This window comes from Canis lupus, chromosome 19 (genome assembly GCF_011100685.1).
Source record: "Canis lupus familiaris isolate Mischka breed German Shepherd chromosome 19, alternate assembly UU_Cfam_GSD_1.0, whole genome shotgun sequence".
Lineage (NCBI taxonomy): Eukaryota > Metazoa > Chordata > Mammalia > Carnivora > Canidae > Canis > Canis lupus.
The window spans coordinates 40,078,858-40,102,346 of NC_049240.1; the positions used below are offsets into that span (position 1 = coordinate 40,078,858).

Genomic DNA, 23,489 nt, shown 5'->3' on the forward strand with positions numbered 1-23,489 from the left:
ATTTATTCATAGAGACACACAGAGACACAGGCTCCATGCAGGGAGCCGGACGTGGGACTCGATCCCGGGACTCCAGGACCAGGCCCCGGGCTGAAGGCGGCGCTACCCCGCTGAGCCACCCGGGCTGCCCCTTAGGGGAGTGATTATTGCTCCTGCAGGACCCAAGATGCTGTGTCCTGCCTGCTGATCCCCGGATCAGCTCGTCCTTGAGTACTGTTTGCCTCTGATGCCGTGCTTTTTTTTCTTAACTACGGTTTATAAAACAAAACAAAACAAAACAAAACAAAACAAAAAAACATAGCTAATTGGGGCACCTCCTGGCCCAGTGAGCTAAACATCAGACTCTTGATTTCGCTCAGGTCATGATCTCAGGGTCCTGATGGTGAGCTCTGTGTTGGGCTCCTGCTTGAGGTTCTCTCGCTCCCCCTCTGCCCTTCCCCTCCTGTTATAAATACACACAGACATACATACAAAGAGCATAGCCAGTAACAATGATGGCTCTAATTCATTATCCCTTGATTCTGTGCTGGCCACTGTGCTAAGAATGGTCCCTTGTGTAATTTCACAATTTTATGAGATAAGCACTATATTTATTTTTATCCTGCAAAAAGGAAACAGACTGAAAGAGAGAAAGAAATGAGCAAGTTCTAGGCATCAGTGGACCTATTTACCAGCAGGCACAGAAGTAGTTCAATAATTGAGCTACTAGCATAGGTCTACTGATAGGCACCAGCGAAACAGTAACCCTAGCTCTTCCACCCGGACCTGCCTGGGGCGCTGTAGGAGCATGGTGAGTGGCAGGCCTTGCTTCATGCTGCCTGGATTATGGACATAATGGCAAGCACTCAACCATCCATCCTGGACCATAAAGTAGAAGCCTCGTTAAGGATGACAAAACAACAAGATAGGAGCCTGGATTCCTGATCACTGTACCTACTCTAGATTATCCATCTCCAGCCTTTCTAATGTAAATGAACTCACACCTTATTTTCTTTTAAATGAGAACTCCTAGATCACACAGTCTGCAAATCTCAGGGCAAAGTCTGTGCTTTTAACCACATACCACTATATTTGTGTGTAGATGTTTATGTATTTTTTAGTATTTCATATTTCAAATATATATTCATCCTAATTTATATATAAGATAGAATATAAAAATGCTATCCTTACACGAACACAGTCTATTTTCTATTTTATTTTTAGTTCATTTCTCTCCTTCTGTCTTCCCTTCATTTTTTTTTTTTTTTTTAATAAAATGGTTTTTTCTAACATTTCAAAACAAACCCTCAATTGATTTCCCAATCTCCCAGTTCTGGCCCGCAGGCTGGAAAAGTGTGGTTTATACTGCGGCAGTCACATCAGCAGAGGGCAACCTTGAGGAAGGGTTCTGTGTAGATGGGGGTGTTTGGTCTGAGGAAGAAAATACATGGAGTGGGGGCCGTCAGGGTTGGGGATGGGCAAGGAGGTGCAATACAAGAGCACCTCCTGTCCAAGGGCCGTCATGTGGAGAGAGGATAATGTTTGTACTAGGTTGGCCCAGAGCACAGAACCAGTAGAAGTGACAGGGACACTGCACAGGGACCTCCATCCCACAGAGGAAATCCTGAATCTTCCAAACCTGAGCACCTCCTCTTCTCTGAAGCATCTGCTAACATATTTACTAACACAGCAGTCGGGGAGGGAATGATCTATAGTTATGGATTATCCATAATATATACAGGTCTCTGGAGCACAATCAGGGACACAACTGACATCCATTCAATGGAGAGCTGCTCTGACCCAACCCTCCTGACCCTGACTGTCCTCCTGGCTTGGAGGAAATGAGGTCTTGAAGAAATAAACACCCCCTCGATAAAATACAATTTGCCCTAAAGGCTTTTTGTTGTTTAAAATTGTTTATTTAAGTCATCTCTGCACCCAACTTGGGGCTAGAACCCATGACCCCGAGATCAAGAGTCACATGCTCTTCTGACTGAGCTAGCCAGGCACCCCTCCATTTATTCTAAAGGCTTTAATGCTGGGAGTCCAGGGTTTGCCTAACTTGCGAAGAGATTTAGCACACAAAGCCTCAATCCCTATGCCCAGGCCCTCCATAGGGTCTGTCCCTCCCCTGTCCCCAGCCTCAGAGCATCCCAGATAATGCTCTTTCTCCCCTGTCTGGGGAGCAGTGCTAGGTCTCCTGCCACAGGCTAGTGTTAAAGTCATTTGTGGGCCTGTCTCCCCTTTGAGGTTTAAAATTCCAAAGAGAAAATGATGTTAGTCCTGGTGGAAACTGCCACCCGCCCTGCACCTGCCCCTAGTGGGCTCTCCACCAACGTCCATCTGAATGAGGACCCCCGGCTATCAGTTTAATGTTAGCCAGTTTTGGACCTTTGCTTCAGGCCAAGGTTTAGAGGAAGAACCTTGGAGCTGGTGTCACATGACATCTTGATATTTTGCAATCCCCAAGCTTTCAGGGTAACCCTTTTATTATGGCCTGTTGAGTTCTATTTTCTGAAAAGACATAGCCCAGCACTCCTCCACTGACTCTGAGTGTGGTCAGAGAGAAGTTCTGACCTATCTCCTCTTTCCACCGTTCATACTCCCTGGACAAAGCCTTACATGCAGCAGCTGCTTTGGGTTTGTTGATTTGACCTGCTGGCTTGAAGTGAGTTGAGAGGACAAAACAGAAGATATACAAGTGTTGGGAGAGGAACAGTACAAAGAGCTGGGAGCAATAGAAGCATATGGCCTGGGACAGGGCTGTCCCAGCAGAGTCTAAGGTGAAGAGCAAGAACTCTAGCTGAAAGTCTGGGAAGCCAAATGATTCTTTCCAGTCTATGACCTTCGTCAACACATGGTGCATGAAGCTCCTGCAGGTAACATACCCACGGGAGGCTGAGGGTTCTGGAGAACAACCATGATGGTTTTCATACCATCCTTTGCTTGCTCACTTGAGAAGCATGTTAGATTATGAGTGTGTGAGGGTGTCATTATGGGGGTAACCTCAAACCTGTTCTAATTTTTTTTTTAATATGCCACTTACAATTTGGGTACTTCAGTCATTCAGTAAGAAATTATTTGCAACCCCACCATAGATTAAAACCTCTCAGGGGCATCTGGGTGGTGCAGACTGTTAAGCACCCATCTCTTGATTTCGGCTCAGATTGTCATCTCAGGGGTCATGGGATCAAGCCCTGCATTGGGTTCTGTGCTCAGTGTGGAGTCTACTTGGGTTTCTTTCTCTCCCTCCCCCTCTGCTCCTCCTTCCTTCCTAGAACCAAGCACCACGTTGGGACCAGGAACAAGGCCACCCACTCATGTTAGGGGCTTTTGTTACTACAAGAAGCTTAATCAGGTGCCACCATAACAATACTTATGAATGTCTGGGGTTTGCCTCAAAACAATCTGGCTCTAGAGGCACGGGTAGCTCAGGCGGTTAGGTGTCTGACTCTTGATCTCAGCTCAGGTCTTGATCTCAGGGTCGGGAGTTAAAAACAATAGCAGCAACAAAACTTCCCCAGTCTGGCTTGAGAAGGGGAAAGTAGGTGATAGTTGGAACAAGATCAGCCATGAGCCAATAGCTTTTGAAGTTGGGGATGGCTTATTATACTTTTCCTTCTACGTCTGGATATATTTGACATTTTCTATAATAAAAAGTTAAAAGAGGAGGTCCTCATTCAAATGGAACAAGTGTGACTTTTCTCCCATTTCTAAGCCTTTTCACTCTCAAAGGAAACATTTGAAGGTTGACATGTTGTTTGTCATGTCAACCCTAAATTATCTTTTGGGGGGAGGTTGGGTTTGGTCATTTTTCCAACACCAAGTTTTTCCTCGTCTGAGGGGTCAAGGGCCCCTGAGAGACACCAATAAAACAACTTCCAAAGGCAGGCAGGCAGGCACATTATTTTCTGAGTCACCTGCAACAATGTCCCTTCTTTACAGATAAGGTGCCTTCAGCTTTGAGAAATAACAGATGCAGCATGGCACCGGGGAGATCTTAAAAAAAATAAATAAATAAAACCTCTCGTGAAAAAAGTCACTGAGTTAGGTTTTTGCCCCACTGCACCAGCTGAATCTCCTGCCTACACTGTCTCCTTGTGGGAAAGAGGTTTCACGGTTCGTAGGAGGAAACAGGTGCAGAGAACTCACCTCACATACTCAGACCATGTACTCTCAGGGGGTGGTCAGATCTATCTTTAACTCTACCTCCTATAAGATCTTCAACTAGAAGGCAGTTCAAGTCCCAGCCCAGCTTGTTGTGTGCACTTGGGCGAACTGCAAGGTTCACAAGTGCAGAATGAGGAAGGATAAGTGAGGATGCAGAAACATGTGGGCCCAGGGTAAGATGCAGTGGAGCCAGGCTCCCTCTCTTCTGTCCCTCTGAGCCTTCGTTTCTCACCTCCACAGTGGCCAGGATAGAAATCACTGGCCAAGGGATGCCCGGGTGGCTCAGCGGTTTAGCGCCTGCCTTTGGCCCAGGTCCTGATCCTGGAGTCTGGGGATTGAGTCCCACATTGGGCTCCCTGCATCGAGCCTGCTTCTCCCTCTGCCTGCGTCTCTGCCTCTCTCTCTCTCTCTGTGTGTGTGTGTCTCTCATGAATAAATAAATAAAACATTAAAAAAAAATCACTGGCCAAGATGCAGATGAAAACAGTCCCATTAAATGACACATGTGAAAGATATTCTTCAAATATCAGCTATTGATAGTTCAACAGGAAATCTAACATTACCTTTTCTTGGAACTTGGTGAACAGCTTAGGAAAGTATTAAGATCAAACCCAATGGTGAGATTCTGGTTTTCATTTATGGCTGTAAAAGAAGTTTAATTAACACTCTCTGAAACCCAACCAACAATATTCAGGACTGCAATCAATTGTTTTCTTATTTATACAACACACCCAGACTCCAAGCAATCATTCTAAGCTCCCTGGAAAATACCAGGGGCTAAAGATCTAAGGAGGTCAGAAATGATTTCCATGTACTTAGAATAATGGTTCTCAAACCTCCGTGTGCATCCAAATCACCTGCAGAGCTCATTAAACACAAATTGCTGACACCTCGCCCCACCCCCCAGAGTTTCTGATCCAGTGCATCTGACATAGGGCTCAAAGATTTGACTATCTAGCAAGTTCCCAGGTGATGCTGATGCTGCTGGTCTGAAGACCACACATGGAGAACAATTAATTCAGAAGAACTCAACAGAAAAAGATAGATTTTTTTTTAATTGTAGTGAACTATGTATAAACATAAAATTGACTGTTTTAGCCATTTAGAAAGGGACTGAACTTAAGAACAGAAATCATTATGCCATCAAAAGTGAGTTAGGGTGAGAGTTAAGTTGTATCTATGGGGAATGTCATGAGGTCTGTGAAGCCAGCCGAACCCTGGTTACAGGTAGTAGAAGGGCACTGACTTCTGCCATATGCTGCCTTATAGGGTGACTGGAATGAATATCAGGACACCCACGAACCTGCCCTTCTCTAGGAGCCCTCAGCCCCTGATGCCTTAACACAATTCACCTTTTCCTTGACCTGATTGGACCAGGAGTGATCTCCTGATCCATGGCCCACCAGTCAGATTCATTCTCATGAATTTGAACTAAGAGACACAGAGAAGATTGTCCATGAGCTGTGGGTTCGGCAAGGTGCCTACCAGGGCCACGTGCAAGCTAAGGTTATGGGAGAAAGAACAAGGGTAAGCAGAGGTGGGCAAAGGCGAGAGATCCTGGAGGGAGGGGTAATGAAAAGGGACCCTCAGGCACAGAGCAGTTCCCATATTTAGACCTGAAGCCTGAAGCCTGACGGTCTTTATTTCCACAAGATGAAGGCATCTCTGTCCTCCCTCTCTTCTTTTTTGAGTCAATGGGATGTAAGGGACCAATAATACAAAGGCAAGGGACACTAAACCCATTTGGGGTGGGCTCTCAACCGGCCCTCCTCCAGTCCCTCTTCTGGTCCCTCCTCTGGTCCTTCTTCTTATTGGAACCCCAGACTTTTAACACTGCTACTCCCCAAGCCAGTGCACCAAATGTTATTCAAAACTTCTCCAGCAAAAGGGGAACCCTCTTATCCATGGTGGGAATGCAAGCTGGTGCAGCCACTCTGGAAAATAGTATGGAGGTTCCTCAAAAAGTTAAAAATAGAACAATCCTATGACCCAGAAATTGCACTACTAGGTATTTTTCTAAGGGATATAAACAGTGATTCAAAGGGGCACCTGCACCCCAATGTTTATAGCAGCGATGTCCACAATAGCCAAACTATGGAAAGAGCCCACATGTTCATCAATAGATGAATGGATAAAGAAGATGTGGTATTTATGCACAATGGAATATTTAGCCATCCAAAAGAATGATATCTTGTCACTTGGAATGACGTGGATGGAACTAGAGTATTATGCTAAGCCAAATAAGTCAGTTAGAGAAAGACAAATACCATATGGTTTCACTCGTGTGTGGAATTTAAGAAACAAAACTGATGGAGATGCCTGGGTGGTTCAGCGGTTAAGTGCCTGCCTTCAGCCCAGGGTGTGATCCTGGGGTCCCAGGATCGAGTCCCACATCAGTCTCCCTGCTTCTCTTTCTGCCTGTGTCTCTGCCTCCTCTCTTTCTCGGTATCTCTCATGAATGAATAAATAAAAATCTTTAAAAAAAGAAAAGAAAACTGATGAACATAGGGGAAGGGAAGGAAAAGTTAAAACAGAGGCAACTCATAAGAGACTATTAACTATAGAGAACAGAGTTGATGGAGATTGGTGGGGAATGGGCTAAATGGATGATGGGCATTAAAGAGAGCATCAGTTGTGATGAGCACTGGGTATTTAATGTAAGTGATGAATCACTGAATTCTACTTCTGAAACCAACACTACATTGTATGTCAACTAACTTGAATTTAAATAAAAACTAGGAATGAAAGAAACAAACCTCTCCATCAATGGTCCACTCACCTTTGCGAATGCTAAAGAGCAGCGCAGAGTTCTTCCTGGTGGAAGGGCAGTCCTGGAATCTTAGATTGAAGATGAAAATGTTCACTTTTGGCTCAATAGTCTGAAAAAGATAAAAGCCAGCAAGTGAATGGAAGCTGCCTAGAGTAAGTCTTTTGATAACATAGACAAATTTTCAAGATGAGAAGCTATAAACACTCTGGTTTTGGAAAGGTTCTCTAGCCAGGTCAATTAATAAAGGGAGCAGACTCTAGCCTCTGAGGGAAAACAATCTACACTCTTCAGTAACATCAGCCACCCTCCTCACTGACCACCAGCAAAGAGAGAGGTTCAACATGTTACAAAGCTCCTCCCAGAATCAAGCACCATGTTGGGACTAGGAACAAGGCCACCCACTCATGTTAGGGGCCTTTGTTACCACAAGAGGCTTAATCAGGTGCCACCATAACAGTATTTATGAATGTCTGAGATTTGTTCCAAAGCAATCTGGCTCAAGAGGCACCTGGGTGGCTCAGGCAGTTAGGTGTCTGACTCTTGATCTCGGCTCAGGTCTTGATCTCAGGGTCGGGAGTTAAAAACAATAATAGTAACAACAAAACCTCCCCAGTCTGGCTTAAGAAGGGGAAGGTAGGTGATAGTTGGAACAAGATCAGCCATGAGCCAATAGCTTTTGAAGTTGGGGATGGCTTATTATACTTTTCCTTCTACGTCTGGATATATTTGACATTTTCTATAATAAAAAGTTAAAAGAGGAGGTCCTCATTCAAATGGAACAAATGTGTCTTTTCTCCCATTTCTAAGCCATTTCACTCTCAAAGGAAACATTTGAAGGTTGACATGTTGTTTGTCATGTCAACCCTAAATGATCTTTTGCGGGGAGGTTGGGTTTGGTCATTTTTCCAACACCAAGTTTTTCCTCGTCTGAGGGGTCAAGGGCCCCTGAGAGACACCAATAAAACAACTTCCAAAGGCAGGCAGGCAGGCACATTATTTTCTGAGTCACCTGCAATAATGTCCCTTCTTTACAGATAAGGTGCCTTCAGCTTTGAGAAGCTAACAGATGCACAATGGCACTGCGAGAAAGCATTGCTGGAGAACATTGAGGGGTCAGGCAGTCTTCCCTGGAAGGGATAATGAAAGTTATCTTGTTAAGGTAAAAAAAAAAATTTTATATATATATATATATATATATATATATATATATATAGAGAGAGAGAGAGAGAGAGAGAGAGAGAGAGGTGAGTGTGTGTGTGTGTGTGTATATATATATATATATATACACATATATATATATATATATATATAAAATCTTGTTTAGAAATTTACACAAGTGGCTTTGTACCCACCCCTGCAGAAGCAAGAGGAAGGCAGGGATGAATGCTGGTGGCCAGGCATCCCCAGAGAGGCCTATGAGAAGGCAGTAAGGATAAAAATGCTGCTAAGACTATGAAAGGCGGAAGAGAAGCCACTGGATGTACAATCCATTCTAACCTGTCAGAAGGTGGGATAATGGTCAGGACTCCAGGGAATTTGGAATTTGTCTTCCTCAAGGAAGTTGCTCAGCAGAGACCAAGCATAGGAGAGAAAGCTAACAGGCAGGTAGGTGGCATCCAACATACTTTAGTCACAATCATTAGACTTGAGGAAACTCAAGTCCAGGAACAGGAAAAAAGGGTCTGAGGTTACAGGAAGGTCCCCATAGCTGGCATCTGATTTAGCAGACCTGGATGTGAAAGGTCTTTTTTCAGTTGTGGTGAAATGCACATAACATTTATCATAGTAACCATTTTTAAGTGTATAGTTCAGTGGCGTTAAGTACATTCATTTCATTGTACAACCATGACCACCACCCATAAAATGCCTTTTTAAATCTTAGAACACCAGAATTTCAATTCTCAGTAGATTTCTACACAAGACATCCATGTAAATATTTAACAAGATAACCTTCATTATCCCTTCCAGGGAAGATTGCCTGACCACTCAATGTTCTCCAGCAATGCTTTCAGGAGATCTCTCCTGGCGCAACTCTGCTGCCCATGGGTGCAAGCCCAGTTTACACATCAGCCAGGACATTAAATGTCTAATATGCTGCCAGGAACCCTCTCCACTCATCATCAATATGGGAAATGGATCAAATTACCTGTAATTTACTCAGCTTCTGTGGCAAACTTGCCTCGCTTTGGCATTCATAAGACACATCAAGAGAGAGGAAATCAACTGCGCCCTAGAAATAAGTAAATAGGGTAGTTAGAACATAAGCAAGTTCAAGACAAACCACTATTGAGAAATATCCTTTTTCCTTTCTCCTCCTATTACTAAACTGATACTCCAAAGTGAGATTTTTCAAGGAAATAGCAGGCAGAGGACAAGCTGGGACAGATAAGAATGTGTGTGTGGGATGTGCCTGCATGTTGCTGGGAATATATCACCACACACTCAGCAAAGTGCATGGTACATAGTAAGTGCTGGATAAATGAATATGATAAAATGAGTGAATGAATGAAGTACAGTATGCCAGAAATGGTAGGTTCCCACCCAAGAGGTGAACACTAAGAGTCAGAGGCCAGAACTGCCCTGGTCAACACCCTCTTCACAGCCCTCCCATTTTGCTGGAATGGATACAGTGGAGACCTCAGACACCCACAGGACCTCAGTGATCTCTCCAGAACCTACTGGTGGTGTTTTGGGTTTCATTTTAATTGTAGGTTATAGTCACTAGCTACTATCAGGGCACAGTTTAAAGTTCCCCCCTAGTGGACCCTAGCTTGGTCCATAGTGTTATCTGAGAACACAGCTCTCATGGTCCTGGACATACCTCCTCAGCACGGTCTCTGGCTTGCATACATTCTAAGAATTTCAGATTTATAGAGTCTAAACACATAAACATACCACTATGATTCTCTCGCTGCCTTTATCATGACTAGATCATCACCCATCATCTCTCCTTCATGGATGATCTGTTCCCTTGGAACAAAGACCCTGGATAATAGCATCTGATGACAACCAAGTGCCCTTGGACCTTCAATAACTGACTCACCACTGGCTCTCTATGGCTTTCCTAATCAGGTCATCATCAGTGCTTACCAGTCTACACACTTGCTCCACTTTGCTGAGTGCCACTCCCAACCCTTCTCCCCCCCGCACTCAACTCAACTCTCTACAACACAGAGTCCTTGAGTTCCTACCCTTAAAATCACTGTGCTCAGCACAGTGGATGAAGAATTCACATTTAAAGAGGGAGAACCACAGAAGTTTACATCTTAATGGAGGGTATTAGTAAATGCACTAATTGCATGAGAAAATACAGAGTTAAAAATGTTGAAAGCAAAGTCCATTCTAGTGGTCTTCAAACTCACCTGGGAATCTTGGAAAGCCTATGAAGACTCAGGCCAGTCTCTCCACATTAAGCCTCGACCTGTATGCGCTTTGCTAGCTCTCCAGGCGAGTCTGATACAGAATACTTGGGAAGTGCTGGTCTAAACAGAGGGCTAGGTGTTCCAAGTGGGGAGAGAGCACATCAGGTTGAGCAAGGGAGTATTATTTAAATGAGGCCTCTGGATGGAAAGCATATGTACATGTATGTTGTAAATGCGTAGAATTTTGTTGGCAGAGATTTGAGCAAAGCTAGGATAGGAAGCACACTGAGTGGTGCATGCCAGAGAGCAAGAAGAAAGCACAGCATACACATTGGGAAAAATAGGAGGGGAGACCTGAGAGAGAGCAAGACAGCCTGACCGAGCCACCCTCTGGAAGGCCCTGAGGAATCTGCACCAGTTCCTGCAATCTGTGGCAAAATACGCATAACATAAAACTTACCAAGTTCAGTGGCACTAGGTACATTCACATTGTTGTGCCACCATCACCCACCACCCATGCAATGCATTTTAAAATCTCTGAGGGAGTACTGAGTGTAGCTTCCCAGTAAGGAATTGATAAAAACTGTATTCCTGGAAAAACCAGAAGCAGTAGGTGGCATAAACTGGGGCAAAGAGAAGAGATCTGTTCAAAGGCTACTGCTCAACAAGCAATTTTCTGATCAGCACTTTGGTCGTCTGGTTTCATAACTGATAGAGGTTATTACCTCTTATAAATCAATTTAGATGGCCTTCTGGCCAGTCAGCCTCGGAGCTGGTTATTCAGAACCTTATCACATCTGGATTTTAAGTTCCTGAGCTGGTAAATTTCAAGACCGGACCCTGACCTATGGGGCCTCCATCAGAGCACAGACACCAGTGTCTGGCATATGGTACTGTGGTATCTATACAGCACCCTGTAAAATGCTGCAAAACGACAGAAATCAGTTTTTTTTTTATGACTTTCCTACTTCCCAGCAGCCAAGCTTACAAAGTCCAAATCTATTCAATTCTCAGATTTTTAAACTTTTCTTATTAAAATTATAGTTAAAAAGTTATGTTTAGCAGAGGCAGAAACCAAGATGCTGTAGAGAGAACATTATTTAAAAAACAAAACAAAATCCTTTACTCTTCTTTTTATCTGTTTCGATATAAACTGGCTTCTCCTCCAGTAAGCTATCTTGGACTCTTAATAAAAAATCGGGGGTGCCTGGGTGGCTCAGTGGCTAAGAGTCTGCCTTTAGCTCAGGTCATGATCCTGGGGTCTGGGGATTGAGTTCCGCATCAGGCTCCCCCTGGGCAACCTGCTTTTCCCTCTGCCTGCATCTTTGCTTCTCTGTGTCTTTCATAAATAAATAAAATCTTAAAAAAAACCTCAGAGCAAACAGAGGCGTTTGACTTCTTTGCATAGGTAAAAGCTAACACTTGCCACGCAAGAGCTGGGGTTGCAACGAATGAGATTTGGTTTGCAAACATGAATCTAGAGAATGGACAGCACTCTGAAGAGGCACTTGGAAAAATGTCAAGCCAACCGATGAAAACTTCTTTTGTGTACTAAAAGTAAAATCACAACTTTCCTCAAACATTACAAATGCTATTGGGGGTGGGGGGAGATTGTCATTACCTTGGCAAGGGAAGATGTGGAGGGTTGCAGCAGGATCTCCGAGATAGCTTCAGCTCTGAGGACCACAGAGAGCTTTCCACCTAAAACCAACCAGAGGAACCAGGTGAGCTGCAGGTGAGCGAGGCTGCATGCTGGGACTGCAGGAGCTGCCTGGGGACTCATTTCCTGTTCCATGTTCACCGATTTTTAAAAAAAAAAAATTATTTATTTATTCATGAGAGACAGAGAGAGAGGCAGAGGGAGAAGCAGGGTCCCCGCAGGGAGCCTGATGTGGGACTCGATGCCTGCACCAGGATCACTCCTTGAGCGGAAGGCAGACACTCAAATGCTGAGCCACCCAGGCGTCCCAATGTTCACCACTTTAAACGGGATTTTTGAAGACATCACTTACACGACTTTACCCTAGCTGAAACATTTTAGATAACAGGGGGGCTTTAAAAACAAAAAAGTCCCGGGACATCTGGGTGGCTCAGCAGTTGAGCATGTGCATTCCGCTCAGGGCATGATCCTGGGGTCCTGGGATCGAGTCCCTCTTCGGGCTCCCTGTGAGGAGCCTGCTTCTGCCTCTGCCGGGGTCTCTGCCTCTCTCTCTCTCTCTGTCTCTCATGAATAAATAAATAAATAAATAAAATCTTAAAAAAAAAAAAACACCCAAAAAAGTCCCTTTAGAGAATGTTTCATCTAAAGCAGGATTTTGAAATGTAAGACACTTGTAACTCTTTCAGAATAAAAGCAATGACCCTGCCCTGCCCCTCCAGAGTGTAAAGACAGTGAGGTGAGAACGGCTTTCTTACCTTCTGTTTAAAGGCAGGGTGCTATCCCGACCTGGTGTTTTCTGGTCCTTGTTCACCGTGGGGACTGCAATTCAGCCCCTATGGTGCACGGAGGGGAAAACTAGAGGACACCTGCAGCGTGCACCCACTTACTGTGATATTTGATTACCTGCAGTGGCGCTCCTCCTCGTGCGCACCCACATCCCCCTCCCCTGCACACCTGTCAGCCCACTGGGCTGAGCTGGGCAACAAGTGCATTTAACAAGCCTCCCAGCTGCTCCTGATGCAGTGGTCCTTGGACCACTGTTGGAGAACCACTGCCGCGGCAGCGATTCTTCAGGTGTTTGTCTTGCTCTGTGACTCTTTCCTGCACCTGCGTCTTTCTCTCCCACTGGATTGTGTGCTCATTGAGGAGCAAAATTTTAAACATTTCTTAAACCTCTCCAGATACCAACTTCAGCACTGGATACATAGCAGACCTGTAGTTTGGAAACACTAAACAAAAACTGAATAAAACCAGAGTTTGAGAGTTAAACTGTAAGGCTGTGTGCCTGACTTCATTTCATCCGAATTCTGTACAGGAGGAAGATCTGCTGAGACAATGAAGCCACCACTAACAACTACAAGAGTGGCTGGCTTTTTTTCTTTCTCTTTCTTTCTTTCTTTCTTTCTTTCTTTCTTTCTTTCTTTCTTTCTTTCTTCTTTCTTCTTTCTTCTTTCTTTCTTTTCTTTCTTTCTTTTTTTTTTTTTTCTAGTAATCGCTATGCCCAACCTGGGGCTTGGACTCAGAACTCGAAAGATCAAGAGTTGCTGGCTCTTCAAACTGAACCAGCCAGGTGCCTCCAAAGGGGCTTATTTTGATAAACATAATAGAACTTTGAAATCTTTTGAGCAGAGAATATCACTTAGAGACAAGGAGTCCTTGTTCTGATAAGATAGCACTATTATCTAGTTATTCAGTGATTGTGTTTAATGGTTCCATCTGGCCTTTCACAGATTTCCGAGCTTCCAACCATCACATCAGCACACATGGAACATACGACTTGTGTTTAACATTTTTAAATGTACAATTTAGTGTCATTGTTAGGCCAATGAAATGAAACAAGAGTACATATATCCAGAATGAACTCACAAATCTTTCTATTTGACTTTGCAAGCTGCTTTTAGAACTAGAGTGAACAAATGTACTTGAAGTTCCAGAAATTCTTATATCATACAAAATAATCAAACTTCCCCACTGTGGTTGCCAACCTATTCTCATTGCAAGCATAAATCATACTTTTTAAAATACTGTAAAATCCAGATTACTCAAAACTAGAGTCTCACACTAAGCTTGTGGTTCATGTTCTCTATGGGACTGAAAGGGGGGTAATTGCTCTGCTTTAGGATAATTTATCTTGCAATTTTTGTTAGACATAATTAAAGATAGGTGTTCATATATAGAGAGCTCAAAATTGGTATTTGCTGTGGGTTTAAGCCTCTGTCGAAAATTACTGCATAGGGATGTCTAGGTGGTTCAGTGGTTGAGTGTCTGCCTTTGGCTCAGGACGTGATGCTGGAGTCCCAGGATCGAGTGCTGCGTTGGGCTCTCTGCATGGAGCCTGCTTCTGTTTCTGCCTCTCTCTTTCTGTGTCTCTCATGAATAAACAAATAAAATATTTTTAAAAAATCGCTGCATAACACTATTAAGTTCATGTCTCTTTTAAGCATTGCTAGTCCTCACTAAAGGATAAGCTCACCTGTTTCCACCACAAAGGAAAGTCATTCTACTAAAAACCATTACAGTTGTCTACAAAAAATAGCCACTTTCCTTTTGCTTCTTCTCCCTTTGTCTCAAATGCTCCAATAAAAGTAATCTGGGCAATACTAAACTGTCAATATCAATGCTTCAAGCTACTATTACTGCTTGGTCAAGCTGGTATTCCTAGTGTTATAACCCTAGCACAAGTGGGGGATGCTGTATGTAATCCTACTCTTCCCATGAGAAGGATGTTCCCACTCTCCACAACCTCCAACTCTCCGCCAAGAATCCTCCCTTCCATTGAATCCTCCCCAGAGGCAGCACATTGAACACATAAATAGGTTTTTATTAACAAATATAAAAGATTAGAACTTTTCAAAAATTTTAGTAAAATATATATAAGAGGGACGCCTGGATGGCTCAGTGGTTGAGCATCTGCCTTTGGCTCAGGGCGTGATCCCACGGTCCCGGGATCAAGTCCCTCATCAGTCTCCCTGCATGAAGCCTGCTTCTCCCTCTGCCTATGTCTCTGCCTCTCTCTCTCTGTGTCTCTCATGAATGAATAAATAAGATCTTTAAAATATATATATATATAAAACATAGTTTCCCATTAAATTATTTATTTATAATAAAAAGCAGGGAGGGGGTAGAGGGAGAAGGAAAGAGAATCTCATGCAGACTCCCCGCTGAGCACAGAGCCTGATGTAGGTCTCAATCTCATGACCCTGAGATCATAACCTGAGCCGCAATCTAGAGTTGGATGCTTAACCAACTGAGCCACCCAGGCAATCTTACCATTATTATTATTATTATTATTATTATTATTATTATTATATTTATTTTTAGACTTTACTGATTTGGGAGAGGGAAAAAGAACACAAGTGTAGGGAGGAGCAAAGGGAGAGGAACAAGCAGACTCCATGCTGTGTGTGGAGCCCAACACAGGGCTCAATCCCAGAACCCTGAGATCATAACCTGAGCCAAAATCAAGAGTCAGAAGCTCAACTGACTGAGCCACCCAGGTGCCCCACCATTAAAATTTTTAAGTGTATATTGCAGTGGCATGAAGTACACTCACTTTGTGTGCAACCATCACCTCCATTCATCTTCAAAACTTTTCCAACATTCCAAGCTAAAACTCTATATTCATTAAACAGGTAACTCCCCATTTCCCTGCTCCTAGTAACCACTATCCTATTTCCTGTCTCTGTGAATTTGATTATTCTAGGTCCTTTGTGTATGTGGAATCCTACAATAAATGTCCTTCTGTGACTGGCTTATTTCACTTAGCATAATGTCTTCAAAGTTCATCCAATGTGTCAGAATTTCACTTCTTTTTAAGCTCAAATAATATTACATTGTATATAAATAGCACATTTTATTTATCCATTCATCCATCCCTGGGCATTTGGGTTATTTCTACCTTTCAGCTATGTAAATAACACTGCTGTGAACATAGGTGTATAAATACCTGTTGAAGTTCCTGGTTTCAGTATCTTTGTGTATGTCCCCACAAGTGCTAGATGATATGATAATTTTATGTTTAATTTCTTGAGGAACTGCCATACTCTTTTCCATCATTTTACACTCCTGTCAGCAATGCATAAAGGTTACAATTTCTCTGTATCTTCATGAACACCTATGTTTTTCTCCTTTCTAAAATGATAGCTATTCATATGAATGTGAAGTGATACCTCATTGTGGCTTTGATTTGTTTTCCAACATGATTGAGTTAATTTTTGTATATGGTACAAGGTAAAGGTCCAACTTTGTTCCTTTATGTGTGGATGTTCAGTTTTCCCAGGAACACTTTTGGAAAAGACTCTTTTTTCCCAGCTGGAAGGTCTTCACACTCTTGTAGAAAATCACTTGACTATATAGGCAAGGGTTTATTTGTGGGCTTTCTATTTTATTCCATTGGTATATATATATGTCCATCCTTATGCTAGTACCATATTATTTTGATTACTGTAACTTTGTAGGAAGTTTTTAAATCAGGAAGTGTGAATCTTCCAACTTTGTTCTTTTTCAAGATTGTTTTGGCTATTTGAAGTCCTTTGAGATTCCTTATGTATTTAGAGATGGATTTTTCTATTTCTACAAAAACTGTCACTAGGATTTTAACAGAGATTTCATTGAATCTGTAGATTGCTTTGGGCAGTACTGAAATCTCAACAGTATTAAGTCTTCCAGTCCATGAACAAATGATGTCTTTCCTATTTTTTTTCTTTACCTTCTTTTAGCAATGTTTTAAAGTTTTCAGTGTACAAATCTTTTGCCTCCGTGGTTAAGAGCAGAGGGGATGGGGAGAGTAGGGGGTGGGGAGGGACAGAGGAAGAGCGATAAGCAGACTTCCCGCTGAGCAAGGAGCCCAAAGTGGGTCTCCATGCAGGGCTCAATCCCAGGATGTCGGGATAATGACCTGAGCTGAAGGCAGATGCTTAACGGACTGAGCCATACAGGCATCTCTAGAAAAGAACTTTTAAAAGCTGCTTATTAGAGGGAGCATAACTTGGGGCACCGGGCTGGCTCAGTTGATAGATCATCCAACTCTTGATCTCAAGGTTGTGAGTTTAAGCCTTATACTGGATGTGGAGCCTACTTAAAAAAAAAAAAAAAAAGAAAGAAAAAAATAAAAAGAAAAAGAAAAAGAAAAAAAAGAAAGAAAAAAAAAAGAGGGTGCATAATTCCCCAGTCATTAAGTGTGAGCTGTGTATGGTGACTTCTTTCCAAAGAGTGCAGTATGAAAGGAGGGAAAAAGAGTAACTTTACCCTAGAGATACCTGACAAATACAAGTTCAATCAGGTGATCAGGGTCAACATCAACAGCATAGGGATGCCTGGGTGGCTCAGTGGTTGAGGGTCTTCTGCCTTTGGTTCAGGGTGTGATCCCCCGGTCCCGGGATTGAGTCCTACATCAGGCTCCCCGCAGGGAGCCTGCTTCTCCCTTTGCCTATGTCTCTGCCTCTGTGTGTGTGTGTGTCTCTCATGAATAAGTAAATAAAGTCTTTAAAAAAAATCAACAGCATAAATCATGTTGATAATATGTACCCTTGATACATGAGGAAAATAGCACTTTATTCTGTAATCTTCCTTCTTAAAACTCATAATCTCAGCCTATCCATGAAAGGAACATCCAACAGATCCCTATATAGTCACAAAAAAACCCACATATTATTCCATTCATATGAAATGTTCAGAACAGGGATATCTATAGACACAGGAAGTTAATTAGCAGTTGTTTAGGGCTGACATGGGAGAGGGGAATGGGGATAGTAGGATAATAGTTGGGTACAGAGACTACTTAAAAATAAAATCTTTGGGCGCCTGGATGTCTCAGTTGGTTGAGCATCCGCCTTCGGCTCAGGTCATGATCCTGGAGTCCTGGAATCAAGTCCCACATCAGGCTCCCTGCTCAGCGGGAAGTCTGCTTCTCCCTCTGCCCCTCCTCCTGCTTGTGCTCTCTCTCATAAATGAATAAAAATCTTTAAAAATAAAATAAAATCGGGCAGCCCAGGTGGCTCAGCAGTTTGGGGCCGCCTTCCGCCTGGAGCGTGGTCCTGGAGACTCGGGATCAAGCCCCACGTCGGGCTCCCTTCATGGAGCCTGCTTCTCCCTCTGCCTGTGTCTCTGCCTCTCTCTCTGTGTCTCTCATGAATAAATAAATAAAATATTCTAAAAAAAAGCAATTCAGTAATTTTTTAATAGTATTTTGCTTTTAACAAACATATTTATACAACTTTTTTGTGTATATTAGGTGGTATATTTTAAAAAGAACAAAAGCTACAGGATTGGACTAAAAAGGGAGGGGAGGATAAGAGAGAGAAAGAAAGAAGGAAAACCACCTTTTGGAGTAGGAAGGAGACTGGAAAAAATTTATTTTGTGTCCTGCATTATATTGGGGTAGAAAATCTAGTGATATGGATGAAACACAAAATATAGGATGGGAGGAATGAGCAGAAGAAGAAAAGGAAACTACAAGTATAAAAAATAGTCTTTAGTAACCTGATAAATATTAAAAATGGAATCTGCAAACATTTTAATAAACATGTTTATATATTTTTATAATCAAAATAAGTCTACGGAGACTGTCCTCAAAACAAGATAGATTTTCCTTTGAGATGAACAAACCTCTCAAAGTTCATTCACCCAGTGCTTCTTCAGTAGAATTACAGCGAACATTTACTTGCTCACCCTCCCCAAGACAGGTTTTCCAAAGAATCCATTTTCAAATTTAGCTTCTCTTCATCTCCCCCATCTCCTCCAAGTTCATTAAACTGACTGCTGGGCTTGTTGCTGTCCCCATGTAGGTACTTTCTCCCAGTCTAGAATCCTCTTCTCCAATCTATTTGCTTGTTCCCTCCCTTGCTGTTGTCCCTAAGGACACAGCCTTTCTGATACCCCTATCTGAAATGGCTCTGTCCACATTCACATTCTTTCTTCCCTTGCCCTGCTTTCACTTTTTTTTTTTTTTTAAGATTTTATTTATTTTTTCATGAGAGACACAGAGAGAGAGGCAGAGACCCGGGCAGAGGGAGAAGCAGGCTCCATGCAGGGAGCCTGATGTGGGACTCGATTCCAGGACTCAGGGATCACACCCTGGGCCAAAGGCAGGCGCTAAACTGTTGAGCCACCCAGGGATCACCTGGTTTCACTTTTTTAGAAAAAGATTTTATTTATTTATTTGAGAGAGAGACAGAATAAGAGAGAGAGAGAGAGAGAGAGAGATCATGAGTAAGAGGGAGGGATATCATGAGGGCAGAGGAAGAAACAGACTTCCTGCTGAGCAGGGAGCCCGATGCAGGACTCAATCCTAGGATTCTGGGATCATGACCTGAACCGAAGGCAGATAGTTAACCAATGGAGCCACCCAGGTGCCCCCTGCTTTCATTTTTAACATAGAAAAAATGTTTGATCTTCTTATAATCAAATACATTGCAAATGAAGCATATAAGGAGATAATAGTTTTCAGCTGTCAAATTACCAATAACAAAAATGATTACATCATTGAAGACAGGCTGAGTAGGGTCAGAATAGTTTTATAACTGTTGGTATACATTATTATAATTTTTCTGGAAGGTAATTTGGTAACATGCTTTAGAGTTTTAAAGAATGTACATTTTTTGACCTAGTAATTTCAATTCAAAGAATCAGAAAGAATTCATTGGAAGGTAGGCAAAGATTTATGTATAGAAATGCTTATCGCAATGTAATTCATAATGATGAAAATTAAACTTATGTGTAAAAGAATATATATATATATGAGAGAAATATTTAAAACTCTGTGATACCTTCATATGATGGGAATCTATAAGACCATTATAAACCACACTCTTTCAATGAATTTTTAATAAAATGAGAATATACTCATAAAATATCTTGTTTAAAAAGTAGAATACACAAGTATGCAAATATGTTATATACTATGTATACAAATATACATGCAGTATGTAATAAAAGCCAGAAAGCATATACAATCCAAAACTGGTTCTCAAAACTTATGTACCTCAGATTCACCTAGGAATTTATCAAAATCACAAATGTACTGATCCTGCCCAAACCTACTGAATCAGACCCTGGATCAGAATCAGCTTTGAAGCAGAATATGAACCATTGCAATTTTGCTCTTCTCACTACCTATCAGTATATCACTATTTTATCTGTCTTCTTTGTTAGAATGTAAACTTCAGTTAGAATGCATACCCTGTGGGTGCCTGGGTGGCTCAATCAGTTAAGCATTCAACTCTTGATTGCAGCTCAGGTCATGGTCTCAGGGTCACGAGATTGAGCCTCGTATCAGGTTCCACACTCAGCTGGGCATCTGCTCGAGATTCCCTCTCTCCCTCTGCCCCCCTCCCTGGCCAGGTCTTTCCTCTGTCTCTCTCTCAAATAAATAAATCTTTTTTTTTTTTTAAAGAATGCATACCTTGGTTTGCATGAGTAAAAGAGGAGACTGAGGGAGGCTGGGCAATCTTAAAGCCTTAGAGAGTAAGGGAGGCAGGACAGTAGAAGGAAGGGTAGGAAGATAGTTCGTGGTGGCACAAACTCAAGACTTGGGGAAGGAGAGCTTAAAAGGAGTTTTCAAAGGAAGTGCCAGGCACTATGCAATATAAGCTACCTCTGCCTCTCTCCATTGAGAAGTTTTCAATACAATGTTTTTTTCTCACTAAAGAATACATATGAAGGGGAATAGGAAGAAACGCTAAGTCCTGCTCTAAGGAGGATTGGGGGAAGTTGGGTGGACTGCCAGTGGGTCAGCCTTCGGGGTCATGTGTACTTACCTTGAGAAGCATATTTTTCATGGTAAATTTCATAGGCTTTTCTGTGGGCATCAGTGAGGGTCTGGAGACGTGAAGATCTTGATTCCTGGTGGGGCAGCTCTTTTATCACTTCCTCCAAGTCACTAAACGTGAACCAGATCTCAACCAGGTCCCCAAAGGAGTGGAAGGCGAATGTGGCATAGTCTGCAAAGAGATGAGCAAAGACTTCACTTCTCTGGACAGTGCTGGCAGGGAGATTCTGGTGATGCAGAACGACCAGGGGCTGAAGCTGTGCAGCCTTGAGGGTCTCAAGCAACCGCCGGTAGCACTGCACTGTTTTGCTGTCTGGGTTCTTGGAGCTTCCTGCTGGGAGAAGTTGTGCCCACGGTAGGAATACTTTATAATGGGTGATCTCACTGGCACGAACACTGCTGAAATACTCCAGCAGGAAAGCAGGCACAGGTTGTTGACAAACATAAATGCTTTTGTCTTCTGCTGCAAAATTAGAAGTCTTGTTTCCCAGTGAACCACTCAGGTTGTATAGCAAGTCATTGGTGAGAGGACCAGCAGCTGACATGAAGTTTCTATCAGATTCCCAATCCAAGCCCCAGCATGAAAAGCTTAGGAGGACAATAAAGAATGAGTTCCAAGCCAGCTCCATTTTCAAGGACCTGTTAGGAAGTATGTGGAATCCCTACTTTATAACCACAGCTAGGTTATAAAATGCTAAATGATTATTAACACTTAATATTTAACTGGGTTATCTATGGTAATTAAATCAATATACGGCTTACTAATGTGATATCAAAAATTTAAAGACCACAGAGATAACACAAAAACCTCAAACATCTCACACAATTTAAGCAAATGGAATTGGAAAATGTTTGGAGAAAAGTTCTCCATGTTTTTTTTCTTAATTATGAATTATTTAAAAATTCGTTGACAGAACAGAACAAAGGTGAGCCCCTTGACAATCCTTTATCCACCTTAAAAATATGTAAGTAGGGGCACTTGGGTGGCTCAGTCAGTTAAGCATTGGACTTCTGGTTTGGGCTCAGGTCATGATCTTGAGGTCCTGGGATCTAGCCCTGCATCGAGCTCTGCGCTCTGCATGGAGTCTGCTTGAGATTCTTTCCCTCTCCCTTTGTCCTTTCCTCTGCTCTCTCTCTCTCTAAAATAAATAGATAAAATCTTTTTAAAAATTACTGAACTTAAAGAAGTATATAAGTAAATGATGAACACATTGTGTAAAAGTTTCAGATATAGAAACATATGAAAAACCTTCAAATCCCCCTTCCCCAACTCCCCTTGCCTTCCTCGGGTATACTCTCAACACTGCCTCCTTCCAGTTTTCTTTCTTTCTGTAGTTTAATGGTTATTCAGGAGTCAAATGCCTGGGTTTAAATCTTATCTGGTGAAAGTCGTTTGATTTCTCTGTGCCTCTTTGGGACGCCTGGGTGGCTAGGTCAGTTAAGTGTCTGCCGTTGGCTCAGGTCATGATCCCACAGTTCTGGGATCGAGTCCACAATGGGCTCCTTGTTGGGCAAGGAGCCTGCTTCTCCATTTGCCAGCTGCTCCTGTTGTTTGTGTACTTTCTCTCTGACAAATATATAAATAAAATCTTAACAAAAAAATTTCTCTGTGCCTCTGTTTCCTCACTGGTAACAATGGTGTATTAAAGTTGTGAGAATGAAATGAGATCATTCTTTAGCATGTTTAGAACAATGCAACTTAATGAGAGCGATTAGTGAATATATACAAATTAAAACATATGTAAATGTATAAATTTTAAACATATAAGTTAACATATATGGGATTATGTCTTATGCATTGTTCCTCAGATTTCTTTTTTTCCACTTAACAGCTCCTGGAACTCTGTCTATATCAAAATATATATAGAACCACTTCTTTTTAACAGATGCTTAGCATTTTGCATAAGGATGTATCCTAATTGAACCTCTGGCATATAGAACACTGGCTGATTCTTAATTTTAATGGGCTGCAAATGAATATCTACACATCTTTGTCTTCATATATGACCATTTCTTTAAGACAGAGTCTTAGAAATTAAGTTCCAGACTCAGTGTTACACATTTAGAGTTTGATTGAAATCCAAATGGTCTTCCAAAACAAGCTTCTTCAAATATAAATCCTACCTAAAGTTAGAAGTAGGGGCACCTAGGTGGCTCAATGGTTGAGCATTTGGCTTAGGAGGTCATGATCCCAGGGGCCCCGGATTGAGTCCCATTGGGCTCTCCACAGGGAGCCTGCTTCTCCCTCTGCCTGTGTCTCTCATGAATAAATAAATAAAATCTTAAAAAAAAGTTATAAGTATACCTAAGTCTCTGCTTTGCTAACACCTGTTTAAAACTTCACATTTTTACACTTTGTAAGATGAAAATATTATCTTATTGTTTTCTTGTTTTTTGCTTAGAGGAGATAGCTAGCTATATCATGCTATAACATATTTGTGAGTTTATTTCTGTGCTATTTTGTTCCATTGACCTATGTGTCTGTTTTTAAGCTAATACCATACTACTTTGATTTTGATTATTATAACTGAAATAGTTTGAAATCAGGGAGTGTTTGTTTTTCCAGCTTTGTTTTTCTTTCTCAAGATTGCTTTGGCTATTCAGGGCCTTTTGTGGTTCCATACACATTTTAGAATTGTTTGTTCTATTTCTATGAAAAATGCCATTAGAATTTTGATAGGGATTACGTTAAATCCATAGATTGCTTTGAGTAGTATGGACATTTTAACAATATTAATTCTTCCAATTCATGAGCATGGAATATCTTCCCATTTATTTGTA

At 42.0% G+C, this 23,489-nt stretch overlaps 1 protein-coding gene across 1 annotated transcript in view; it reads right to left on the minus strand.

Moving 5' to 3' along the window:
- The window catches only part of LCT (lactase), a 51,380-nt gene extending 30,043 nt beyond the window's left edge, over positions 1 to 21,337 (minus strand). Inside the window, exons 1-5 of the mRNA XM_038564534.1 lie at positions 20,698 to 21,337; positions 11,903 to 11,982; positions 9,066 to 9,149; positions 6,929 to 7,028; positions 4,713 to 4,791 (exon numbers count right to left, since the gene is read on the minus strand). Coding sequence (XP_038420462.1) covers positions 4,713 to 4,791; positions 6,929 to 7,028; positions 9,066 to 9,149; positions 11,903 to 11,982; positions 20,698 to 21,337 — 983 coding nt within the window. The remainder of the gene's footprint in view (positions 1 to 4,712; positions 4,792 to 6,928; positions 7,029 to 9,065; positions 9,150 to 11,902; positions 11,983 to 20,697) is intronic.
- Positions 21,338 to 23,489: the final 2,152 nt, after the last annotated feature.